Source organism: Melanotaenia boesemani, chromosome 6, assembly GCF_017639745.1.
Source record: "Melanotaenia boesemani isolate fMelBoe1 chromosome 6, fMelBoe1.pri, whole genome shotgun sequence".
Taxonomy (NCBI): Eukaryota; Metazoa; Chordata; class Actinopteri; order Atheriniformes; family Melanotaeniidae; genus Melanotaenia; species Melanotaenia boesemani.
This window is the reverse complement of record NC_055687.1, coordinates 7,869,333-7,882,195: the sequence shown is the minus strand read 5'-3', so window position 1 is coordinate 7,882,195 and position 12,863 is coordinate 7,869,333. Positions and strand designations below refer to the sequence as shown.

The following is a 12,863-nucleotide window of genomic DNA, read 5'->3' as shown; positions in this document are numbered from 1 at the left end:
AACTCTGTGTCTAACTATGTTTTCATAACATGTAGACCTAACCGTGTATATTAGTTCCATCTCTATTGGCGGGTGGTGCTGTAGAAAAGTCAGGAGTTGAAATGGGAAGTATATAAATGCTTTAACTGTTGACAATAAACAATGTCAAGGTGTTAAATCTATCACTACATGCCTGAAGTCTTCCACAATTATTCCATTACCCAATACAACAGCTGTGAAACACCTGAATGACTATCGAGCAGCAGCACTAACACAAAAACTTATGAAATGCTTTGAAAAAACTGGTATTGTCTCATATTAAATTCATCATTCCACCTGATCTGGCTAAACATCAGTTGGCCTATCGGGCAAAGGGCTCCACAGAGGATGCAACAACAACTACACTCTGCACTGCCTTGACACATCTTGAGAAGCCCAACAGTTATGTTATGATATTATTTGTTAACTTTAGCTCAGAATTTTAGGGTGCATTCACACCAGGATAATGCCGAGACTCGATTCGATTGGGTGGGGAATTCTTAAAATCTTTGCACCTTCATTTAGTTTGGTTTGCATTAACATTGTACTTTATTCAAGCGAACCAAACCACAACAACAACGTCACGCAGATACAACAGCTGGTCGTTAGAGGGAGGAATCACTCTGTCTGTGCACTGGACCAGAGTTCACTTGCGGGCAGACCAAGACCCCCGGCTTTCAAGCAGACCAGAACTCACTCCACACCAGAGTCCGAATGTGCGTTCACACTGCTTGAAATGGACTGGACTATCCATGGAAGTGGACCAGGGTTTGCTTAAAACGAACCATTTAGTGCCAGTGTGAATGAGCTCTAATGCTATCATACCACAACTAAGTTTTTGTGAGTAGTGTAGTTAGCTAGTTGGCTATTTGACTAATCAATTATTTATTTTTACTGTACTTCTTAAAACAGCTAGGTAGTTTAATTATAATAATACATCACATTTCAGACGTTCCTCAAATGCTTTAAGCAGAACTAAATCATTTGTAATGGTGCAGCAAAGATAAAACACTCATAAATTAAAGAGACACTTAAATTCTTAAAACAGCTCAGGAGTTCATTTCTGTGATTATATTCATGTTTGTATTTTCTGTACTACTTCAAATGATCAGGTTTTTAGTTGATAAAAGCAATAATACACATTAAATTTAACTACATGTAGCTAAAATGGAGAAATATGTGAAATAAAAATTAGACGGGGGAGTTTAAATCATTTTTTTCCCGATGAAGAGATTAACATCACTCATTTTATTGACTGTCGATTAAAACTTAAACTTACTGCGTTGTAGGTTGACATTGTTGGTTTATCTTCCATGTTTCCTAAAAAGATTTTCCTCTCTTGTCAATTTAATCTTGAAGTTTGCTCGCTCTAGTATCTGTTTTAACCAGCTGAGTGTTAGAATTTGTCAGATTAACAAAATTCTATCTGAAGATTCTGGTTCCAAATGACTGTGATATAAAGACCCTCATTAGCATAAGTAGATCCGGAATCACCGCGGTTACAGGTCATGCTCTATGTTAATGTTTCCTGGCAACCAACTCAGGCTCTGCTCAACATAAAAACTAATGATTTCCTGAGATTATGGAATTTCTTTTAATATCAGATGTATTTTTGTACCTTTGCTTTCTTGCCTTAAACTTTGTGAAAACTTTCATGTTAATATGAAAAATTAAAAAGGGGTTTTAATGTTTTACAGTCTACAAAAAGAAAGTGGTGATGGAAAATACAACAATCCGTTGGCAGAGGCCATACAGGCGCCTAGGGCACCACTTCCTGCAGGGGGCGCCACTGTGCGTCAACGAGACTAAATAAAGGGTTGAACTGAACATCTAATAGGACATCAAAATGTTATAAATTATGGGGCGCTTGGCTTGGAGTCTGGGTGTGTTTCATTGCTGGGGTACTGCTGGCCCTGGGGTGTAACCATGGTCCTACACAAGGATGCCTCCAGAGGAACTCTGAGTGTGTTTAGGTCTACCTGGCTGTCTGCTTTGTTTGTTTGTTTGCAGTATAGCAGTTGTGGTTGTGTCTGTGTGATTGTACATGGTAGTTTACAGGTCATTGCTACACCCCCCCATGGGCATTTTCATTCATTTATATTCATTGTGAAAGTGCTTTTTAGGCAAGTTTGAAACTTTAATTTGTGATATGTGTCATCTTTATTTATTTACTAACACATATACTGATTATTACACATCTTTACAAATCTCACAAGTGCTTCCTTTTCTATGACTCCAAAAATATTAATGTATACCTCGTGGTTGTAGAGATATACTCATTTGTCTTATAGTTAGGTGTGTCTTAGCTTTTGAGTACTACATACTAGGGCTGGGGGATAAAACTAGTAAATCTTAGTGATGAGGACATGACTTTTTCAGTAGATCCATCTATGGAGCCAGCTGTGTATTCTTCAGCACACTCCAACCCACTATTTGGTGATAATGCACCTCTTAGCTGGTTGATAACCAGCAAGAAAATCCAAAATGGACAAGGAAAATCCAGCCCATTTTAACCAGAAATGATGTTATAACTACATGTTTCAACTTGCTAAAAACCGTAGTGCTACAGTTCATGAAATGTGGTTTTATGTCTCCTGGCTGTTTCCTGTCAAGTAGTAACTCTGTGTCTAACTATGTTTTCGTAACATGTAGACCTAACTGTGTATATTAGTTCCATCTCTATTGGTGGGTGGTGCTGTAGAAAAGTCAGGAGTTGAAATGGGAAGTATATAAATGCTTTAACTGTTGACAATAAACAATGTCAAAGTCACAGAAGCCCGTGGATTAGCATCCTCGACAGCACTCTGTCTTTCACATCACACATTAATAACATAACACGGTCCGCATACTTCCATCTCCGCAATATCAACCGCCTACCCCCCTCTCTCACCCCTCACACCACCACCATACTTGTACACAGCCTGGTCACATCACGCTTGGATTACTGCAACTCCCTTCTGTTTGGTCTTCCCCAGAAATCAATTCATAAACTTCAGCTGGTACAGAATGCAGCAGCCAGAATCATCACTAGAACCCCATCCATCCATCATATCACCCCCATCTTACAGCAGCTCCACTGGCTCCCCATCACCCATCGCATTCACTATAAAATTTTGCTGTTAACCTTTAAGGCCATACACAACCTCGCCCCTCCATATTTTTCTGATCTCCTCCGTGTTGTCAAACCGGTCCGTTCCCTCAGATCCTCCTCTGCAATTCACCTCATCTTCACCCCCGCTCGCCTTGTCACCATGGGGAGTAGAGCTTTCAGCTGCTCTGCTCCTCATCTGTGGAACTCACTCCCCCCTGACCTCCGCAACTCTGATTCTATTCATCTGTTCAAATCCAAATTGAAAACACATCTGTTTAAACTGGCTTACTCATTATAATATGTACATTGTTGCAATCACTGTTTTATGTTTTTCTTGTATTTTATTTGGATTTATTCATTGTTGTGTTTTATTGTACGGTGACCTTGAGTGTGAGAAAGGCGCCTTTATAAATAAAATGTATTATTATTATTATTATTATTGTCTCTGCACTCACTTAATAAACCTGTGGCTAAGTAAAGGTAAAGAAGATGGCATGTGGCCCCGGAGGAAACCTGAGCCACAGGTTTATGTATCTACATGACGCTTAGCAAGACATGGAAAGTATGTATTGCAGCATGTCAATGTCCTCCATGTGGAAATGTTGAAGGTGCTTTGTAATTATTTTCTATAAAATGGTGGTAAAAATAAACATTTCTTGCTGAAACAAAAACTGTGCTACAAGTTAGATTTATTTAGGTTTGAAAATCCATTTTAGACTCTAGCAAAACAATAAATAAACAGCTTTCACTTATAAAATATGACCTATTTTTGATGTTCAGATCTAAATTCCAGTTCCAGTTTTGGTTGAGAGAAACTTTTTAGCTTAAGGACATAAAGAAGAAGATGGTGACGAATCTTAAAAAAAAAAAAAAAATCATTTACACCTGTTTAATGCATCTTTAATGAGGATATATAATACGGGTGATTTAAAAAAATAAAGTAAAATAAAACATTATTATTAGAGATATCATGTAACAAAAATGTCTAAAAGTTTTAATCTACATGTCAAACATGATATCTTTACATTTGAAGAAAGAAAAATGTTTAATTTTTTCTCACTTTTACACTGAAGACAAATGATAAAATATATAAGTGAAATATTTGCAGTGATTGTATACTGAGCTCTTCCAGGGGGCTGAAAACATGTCAAATGCTACACATCAGGGTTTAAAGGAACATTTTATATTTCAGGTGGTTCAAAACTCGATTATCAAACATGATATATTTGGCATTGCAGGGTTAAAAGCTGGCTAATTATAATTACAGAACAACATGCAAACAAAGAAATAAACGCTGTGTTGCAGCTTTCTGGGAGTTGTTTGTGCGGGTTCAAGAATCACCTAAAAGAGAGAAAATTCATCAGTTAATTCAGAAAATTATGCGTATGTGTGTGAGAGATTATTTTGGTGATCATACCTTTTCTTTTGTTTTGCGTCTCCTTCTCTGGAAGCTTCCTCCAGGTCAGTCTGAAGTCAGTCACACCCTGCTTAGCAAGCATTGCACAAAACTGAAAAAAAGGAAAGATGGTGATCAAAAATGGTTTATCTTTTATTATTAGTTGTACTGTTTTTACACTGTCTCATGTGTGTGCACACAAACATAACAATGATGATGACCTTAAACCATTACAACTAAATCTTTGGTCAAACCTATCTGCTTGTCACATTAGCTGTGACTGTTAACCCCAAGAGCATAAAATTTGTCATTAAACATGTTTTTCATTACCTGCTGTTTATAAGAAAGTCTTAACTGATATGATGCAAATATGTAATTAAATATTTGTTAGTATTTAGGCCAACTAAAAATGACTGCTAAGTTAAAAAACTGGAAATGTGTTGGATGTGAATCACATTTATTGTCGTCATGTTGTTGATTGAATGTGACCCAGAGAAAACAATTGCTGTATCTGAGTGTTCATCCCATTTCCTCACACCATCACATCATCACGGTCCCTGTAGCTTGTATTTCAGGAACTGAACAAACAACCCATCTGGTCATTTTGTTAGGAGGTATTGAACTATGACCCTTTTCCCCTGTAAAATAACATCCTCCCTATTATGAGAAATTACACAGAATTGGAGCCCCTGCAACATAGTGTAAGAAAAAACCCCTCCAACCATACCCGCTGCACCAGGATGTCACTAGCTACTGGATCCTCCATGTTCACTGTGGTCTGGATCTGAAGCTTCACCATAGTTTGCTTTGACTGCAGGACTGAAAAGCAAAAAAATAAATAAATAAATTAAAAAAAATAAATAAATAAAAAATATATATATATATATATATATATATATATATATATATATATATATATAATAAATTTACATTTTTGGCTTAAATGGAACAATTTAGAAATTAAAAATATATAAAAAAAATATAAGAATTTGCAGATGCACTAACAACAGTAAAATGTTCTGTGTTACCATAGCAACTTTTAACTTTAATCTTGTGGATGTGGTGTCATTTCATTTAGTTTCAGCTCACCTTTGGTTCCATCTTCATTACTGCTTCCTGCTCCTTCAGGGATGATAATTTCTGCAACACCCAAAAGACAAAATCTGTTGAACTCATGGTTTCATAGAATCACACAACTTTTAACATAACATGGTAAACATGGTTAAAAAAAAAAAAAAAAGCTAAAATTAAATTACACATTAGCAACATTAATTTAATTCCCTATATTGTACAAGTAATGATTTTAAGATCATGTTTTTTGGTTTGTTTGTTTTAATACCATTAAAAGAGGAGCAAACATGAGTATAAAGTAAAAACTACTGAGGAATTTAATTAATCATGAATGTCTGGGCAGAATTTTTGCGACAGTCTAATCACTAAAATACTTAATTCTGGACTAAATTCTTTCATTTTATATTACTCCTTTAAGTATATATATATATATATATATATATATATATATATATATAAACCTTAATCCTTTTTAGTGTGGCTTTAAATTAACACTACATAACTTTCTGACATTAAAACTCTGTTCTTCTGTTTTGGTTTGATGGTACACTGATATCTATTATGTACAATGATGGAGCTGTCGTTGCCCTGCAGTGTCCCGAGGCTGAAAAACAGCCCTTTTCAACCTTCTTTTACATTCTAGAGCATGACATGACAGCTGCATTTCAATTCATGGCACCACATCACACGCAGTGGCTCTTTTGAATGCGCACCGTGGCTGATTCAGCAAAGAAAATGCAAGAATAACATCATTACTATTTTTGGGGGGAAGTGAAGGAAAGAAAAAGAGAAAGGGACAGGGCAAGACTCACCATCAGGCTGACTTTTACTGGCTGGAGAGAGCTCAGGGAAGAGACAGGCTTTGCTTTGTGTGTATTTATGCATGTTCCAGCGTGCAACTGTAATTTCTTTTTAATTTGTGTTTTTGTTTTTTGTTTTTTTCTAATATGGATGAATTGATTTTTCATGTAAAGCACTTTGTGTTGCCCCAGCATGAAAAGTGCTTTATAAATAAAGTTATTATTATTATTATTATTATTATTCTCCACATAGATGTTGCGGTACTATCATGCCTCTGTTTGGTCATCATAAAACAAGCAATGAGACGTCTTTGTGGAGCTTTACCAAGTTCTTTGCAGACGAAATAGTACAACTCGTCACACTGCTCATCTGTCCAGGTTCCGTCCTCCGTCACCATGGCTGCACAAAATTCATTTCCATTCAGGTTGTCGGGTTGTCCATTTTGCCAGTTTAGGAATGTGGCAGATTTTCCAGTGTCTGCCCAGTACCAGTCTACAGATCTGTTCAAGCCGATCCACACCTCTGTTACATTGGACAGCAGATTCATGATCTCATTATTCATGGTGCTGTTCTGGATTTGGACCAGAGATGAATTTTTGGTCTCACAGTTGGCCACAGCGTCCATCCAAGTCATTTCAGTCTCTGTAATGTAGTAATGGCTTCCTGTGGAGATGAAGACAGTGAGGAGATCTGACGATAGAGTTATACCACAGATTTTAAACTGAAGCATAGGCTTACAGAATATTCTGATTTTTTTTCCAGTTATGCCATTTTTCATTAAGATAATTCATTAATGACAAAGTTGCTGAGATGTAACTCTACATTTAATTTAATATTTGGGGGAATATGTGTTGTGTTAACAAATATTAATCTATCATTTGCCTTGTAAAAGCCACTCTATATATGCAGTCTATCCGCACAGCTCATCAGAACCACAGTGTGAAGCCACCTTCCTTTTTTTGTTGCATTGTGCCTTAGCCTAAGCCTAAGCAGACTTTCCAAGGAGCGCATGGACTTTTTACTTTTATCATGTAGGACAAATGTAGAAGACTTGGCACTGTTTGGTCAATGTTAAATGTCGCCTGTATAAAGAATTATACAGGAGCTCAGGGAAGGTTGCTGCAAGGTGCTAGTCCTCCAGCAGTGCTGACCTTTAACTAGCCTGCGTGCTAAAATCTGCACTAACACTGCAGAAGTGCTGCCTGTGGAAAACTTTAGATCTTGCAATAATTTCTTTGTCACAGTATGTTTATTTTATATTTATTGATGAATGATAGGTGTAAGCTAAGTTGTTTGTGTTGTGGTTAAACAGCAGAAACTGGGCAAAGTTTAATTTAAACCTAAAATAGCAGATGGGTCTCAAATGCACTCTAGCAAACGATCAAATATTGATGTAAATGAACTTAATTGTGAGTATCCCCCGTGATAAAACAGAAAAATGCATGCATCTGCTCAGATGCTGCACATGTTGCAGAACTCCATAGTACTGTGTATTTTAGCATCATATAAGAAGGATAATCCAGAGGAACTGCAAACCTACTTCAGAAAATCAAATGATGGTAAATGGTCTGTACTTATATAGTACTTTTATCCAAAGCACTTTACATATACGTCACATTCACCCATTCACGCACTGATGGTGAAATCTGCCATGCAAGGCGCTAACCACGACCCATCGGGAGCAATTAAGGGTTCGTTGTCTTGCTCAGGGACAACTCGACATGAGCTCGACGGGCCGGGATCGAACCGGCAACCCTTGGGCTACAGGACAACCACTCTACCCACTGAGCCATGCCGCCCCTGATAATGATAAATTAGGAACTTAAACAAGTTCATTTTAATCTGTGTAAGCTGAATTGTGAAGTTCTTGCACAGCCCTGGTTATAATGCATGTATGAATACTGAGACTTTTTTTGACAAATAAATGAAGTTGAGTAAATGATTTTTTACTCCAGTACAAATTCCACACACGTATATTTTAAAGCTAAAATAACTTAGATTTTTACCCACCATTAGAGCAGACTGACGGTCTATGGAATGAGCAGGTGAGATCCTGCCATTCTCCATCATACACCATTGTGGCACACAGCTCATCAATGCCCCCGTTTGGCTGGTTGAATTTCCAGTTGAAGTATTTGGCTGGTTGTCGGTCCATCCCAGTCCACGGCAAAGTGCGAGCAAGTAATCCTACCCACACCCTGTCTGTTCTGTCTTTGAGATAAGTCCAGAAGAAGTCGTTCATGCTATTGTTGTCTACTGACATAAATGAGTTGTATTTGGACATGCAGTAATCATTTGCCTCATCAAAAGTCATAAATCTTTTTATGAAGTAATATAACCAGGTAGAGGAAGCAGAGACGACACAAAAACCTAAGGAGGGAAATGAATTTATAAAATTAGTAACGATGCACTTTAACTAAAACAAAAACTGTTAACTTTGTTAGTTAATCTGACTTCTGAGTAAAAGAAATAATCATAAAAGTAGCAGACATATGAGTCTATGAGCGAGTAAAACGTACATGAGTCTACATGAGGAGATGAAATAATGAGTTGCTTATTTTTTTAATTATTACTTTTTATCTATTCACCATGTTAGAAGTATGTTTCACTGCATTTGGCCTCTTTATAACAAAGCAAATACATACATGACTGTGAAACAGCATGTGGACAGGCTGGAGATTAATGTGATGTTAGATGAATTGGTGAGTTTTTTTTTTTATTTTTGCATATTTAAACTTGTCTGTTAAGATGTAAATTAGCATTTTAAACATGCATGTATGCATGTAGGTTATTTTTTCAGTCTGACAGTGCTTTAAATTGTATTGCAGTTCCTTTTAGCATTGTGTATGGCCCTCAGTTATTGGTTAAAGACTTTTCTTTGGTTGTCTTTGGCCATATGAGGCATGTATGACCTCAGGACTTGTATAAAATGATGTATATCAGGGAAAGAAGAGTCATACATGATAACTCCCTTGTTGAGCTCCTCAGAGTTAGTCAAAATAAGACAGCAAGAAAATGAAATTCACTTTAAAGTCAAACATTTCAGGAGTGTTGTGTTACCTGTGAGCAGCACGATCACAAAGAAAATCTTTTCCATCCTGATAATTTGATTTTCTGTGGACACAAAGTTCAGAATAATTGGTTGAAGATATAATAAATATTTTCATCACGTTTTTAATTCATTTACTTTCTGCTCCTTCAAAAAGTAATAAAAAACCTATATTAATTGAATATCAACTCACCAGTCCTAAACCTTCTACACCTGTCTCTCCTCTTCAGTGTGTGTCTGCTTCTTTCCTGTCTGAGGGTGTATTTATAGGATAATGCAAATGAGTGTGGAGTATGATTGAAGGATTGAGAAAACTGACACACCCCTCCTGATGAAGCAAAGTATCGGTTTAGAGAAGCTTTAACAAACTGCTTTCTGCAGAGACTTAGAAATGTCATCATGGTAACAGACTTTATCCTTCTGTCCTTTACATGCAGTAGAATGAGATTTGTTCTCTTGTGAACAAACAAACAGGATCAATGAACTTTGCTGATTTAAAACAGGCTGTTGTGTCTTTACTCAGAGGCTTTTAGCTAGTTGTGCTAACATGCTGATTTAATAAAGTGCTGCTGAGACGAGCGTCTGTCCAGCCTTTTACATCAGCCTCATTCATGGTCTTATGGTTTGGGACGTGCTGATCTTGGTGATTGTTGTGACTTTAACAATTAAAACATTTTAGCTGAAAATAAACAGTCATGTAAGTAATGTTCTGTTTTAAACTTCTTTCATGTTAAAGTTGATGAACTTTACATGTTGTTTTTATCTTCTCGCCCTCATTAGTGGCAGAGTCTGCAGAGCTCATCGGCTTCAATAGCTTTAATCCTGAGATGCAGTGAGAGTTGTAGAATATTCTATGCTTCTTAGAGCATGTTTTGACCATAGAAGTAATTGGATGAATGTCATTGAAGGTGCAAAAACAAAACACTGGATATTTTCTGAAGTAAGTTAACAAAATGAGAGTTTGGAGATCAAACATCATCAAAACAAGGCATGTGTGAGTGTGCAGCATTTGTTTTGTTCATGCTCAGTGAATTCATAATGTCATCTACCTGCTCTCAAGCATTTTGTTTAGCATTTAGATTGTTTATTTAAAACTCTCCTAATGTACTGTTCAAATGCAAAGGACCACACAAAGTAAACTTTACTTCAGACATGATAGAGATGGTACAAGGATTAAAAGAAAAAGGCTGGATCCAAGTTGTTTTTTAAACTGATCTTTCTGATGTTTATTTTCCTATTAATGGTAAAATCAAACAAAGAATTAAAAAAAGAAAGAAAAAAAAAGAAGAAAGTCCACATATTCTTTGCCTGTGAATTGAATCATTACTTCAGGTAAATCTCTGTGAACCTGAGTGCTAAGAAAACAGTAGGATTACATGTAAATTTTAAAATAATTTGCATTCAGAGCTCCACAAATTACACATTCAAATAAACGTTACGTCATAACTTCCACATTGCTTACTGGGTACTGTTTGCAAACAGGCTAAAAATTTGATTTGTTGATTTTTAGTCAACAATCCGTTCTTCTTATTAGCTTAGTGTCTGTATAAAGATGTACAAAGAGCTGATACTAAAAAAGGTCGACTAGATCGTTAGTGGAATAACTCACCCCCTTTTCCCAAAACTGGTTAGGAGTTACAGACAAAACGGCAGACTCTTGCAGAGGAAGATTAGAACGATGAGACAGTCCAAGTCTTTTGTGTCCACAGCCATTAGGTTTTATAATAGTAGACTCCATACACATGCAGCATGCATGCTACCTGTGCCTGGTCCTGGTTTTTTTACAGATCACAAGAGACTGGTTTTATTGTACTGTCTTTCACTAGTTGTTTTTCAAAGGTAAAAGGCAAATATTTTTGTATGGCACATTTCATGTACAAGACAATTCAAAGTACTTTACATAAATCATTACAGCAGGGTGCAGACAAGTGCATTAGAAAAAATGTTGTCTTTTAGCTGTACTCATTTGTTTTTAGTCTCCTTTATTCTTTCTGTTTTTATAAAAGGCATTTGTGTTGGTTTTTCTTTTGTCTTTGTAAATTGCAGTGAGAGACGTGGAATGATCACATGGATTTCCCCCCTAGCGGGATAATAAAGTTTACCTTGTCTTTTAACCAGTAAGCTTGGGTGTGGTGCTCATTAGTGACATTTAACACAGGTGTGTGAGCCACAGCCCCACTAACCCTGATGAAGACCTCGTTGGTTGCAGCACATTGGTTTTTTTGGAGGGTTTTTTTTTTTCATTTTTGCCACGTAAAAATTAGGGCTTGTAATTTTGAACCAGGCTATTTGCTTTTATTAAGAAAAGCAAATGTTTTATTTTTCATTTCAAGCAAAATACACGGCATTGAGCTAAAAAGAATTTCCCTTATGGGATCTGTTAAGTATCTGTCTATTGGTCTGTCTTTCTTCCTTCCGTTTTTCCCTTCTCTCTTAATGTAACTCATCCCATTCCCATTAGTCTAAATTAAAAGACAGCTAAGATGCTTGTCATGTGGCATCTTTTGTTCTGGATCTCATGCCAATGCACAAATTAATCCCATGGTTAAATATATCTATAAGGTTTTAAAAAGGGTATAATTTAAATTTGCGGCTAAAGTTTTTTTTTTTTTTTTTTTAACAATTAAATTTCCTTTTCTTTTGTTTGCCTGGAAATCAGCATGGTTGCATACATGAAGCACAGCTAGGCCTAATGGATGAACAGATTTATTTGTTCAGTTTAAGGTCTGCAGCTATTTTTATACAACTTTAACTCCCAGTCTGTGGACATACTTTGTACTGAGTTGCTTCCACTCTGCTCTTACCTTTCTGTGAATACACATCACCTCTACTGACTCCTCCTCAGGGCTGTATCAGCTCGCCTCCAGTTTTTATCTTCTACACGGATGACTGCTGGTCCATTCACCCAGACTGTCATCTATGGCCAAGTCTGCTAATGACACAGTTTTCCTGTTCCTTTTCTCAGGATGCTTGCATCACCTCAGCTCAGTCCTTGATGAGTTTGTGGAGTGTTGTGTTAACTCATCCCTGGAGTTAAATGTAGAAAAGATATGTTCTTTTGCAGCAAGCAGAGGAAGCTGGCTGCAGTGGTGAGATGATGGAGGAGCACAAATACTTTGGCACCATCTTTGACAACATCTTAAAATTCACCACCAACTTAGAGGAGATCCTCAAGAGATGCCAGCAGATAGCATCTCCTGAGAAAAGCTCAACACTTCTGGAATCAACCATAACAACAACCTGCTGGTTCCACTAAAAAAACTCTACAAAACACAGTAAAATCCTGCTTTAAAACTACTGCACGTCCACTCAGGCCTCTTTCTGCCATGTGTGACCAGCAGACCAGCACAGTGTGCAGGATCCTACCGGATGCATTGCATGCACTGTTCCCAGCAATCCCCAAGCATGCTGATTATGCTGCCCTGGCTGCAGGACAC

At 36.9% G+C, this 12,863-nt stretch overlaps 1 protein-coding gene across 1 annotated transcript; it reads right to left on the bottom strand.

Annotated features, from left to right (window-relative positions):
• Nucleotides 1–4,009: 4,009 nt before the first annotated feature.
• Nucleotides 4,010–11,107, bottom strand: LOC121641079 (macrophage mannose receptor 1-like). The gene is made up of 9 exons (XM_041986967.1): nt 11,036–11,107; nt 9,620–9,678; nt 9,438–9,491; nt 8,388–8,747; nt 6,702–7,040; nt 5,595–5,645; nt 5,233–5,324; nt 4,527–4,617; nt 4,010–4,450 (listed from the first exon to the last, which is right to left on the bottom strand). The coding sequence occupies exons 3-9, from the start codon at nt 9,472–9,474 to the stop codon at nt 4,440–4,442; spliced, it is 981 nt and encodes a 326-aa protein (XP_041842901.1). The 5' UTR covers nt 9,475–9,491; nt 9,620–9,678; nt 11,036–11,107; the 3' UTR covers nt 4,010–4,439.
• Between the last annotated feature and the right edge of the window lie 1,756 nt (nt 11,108–12,863).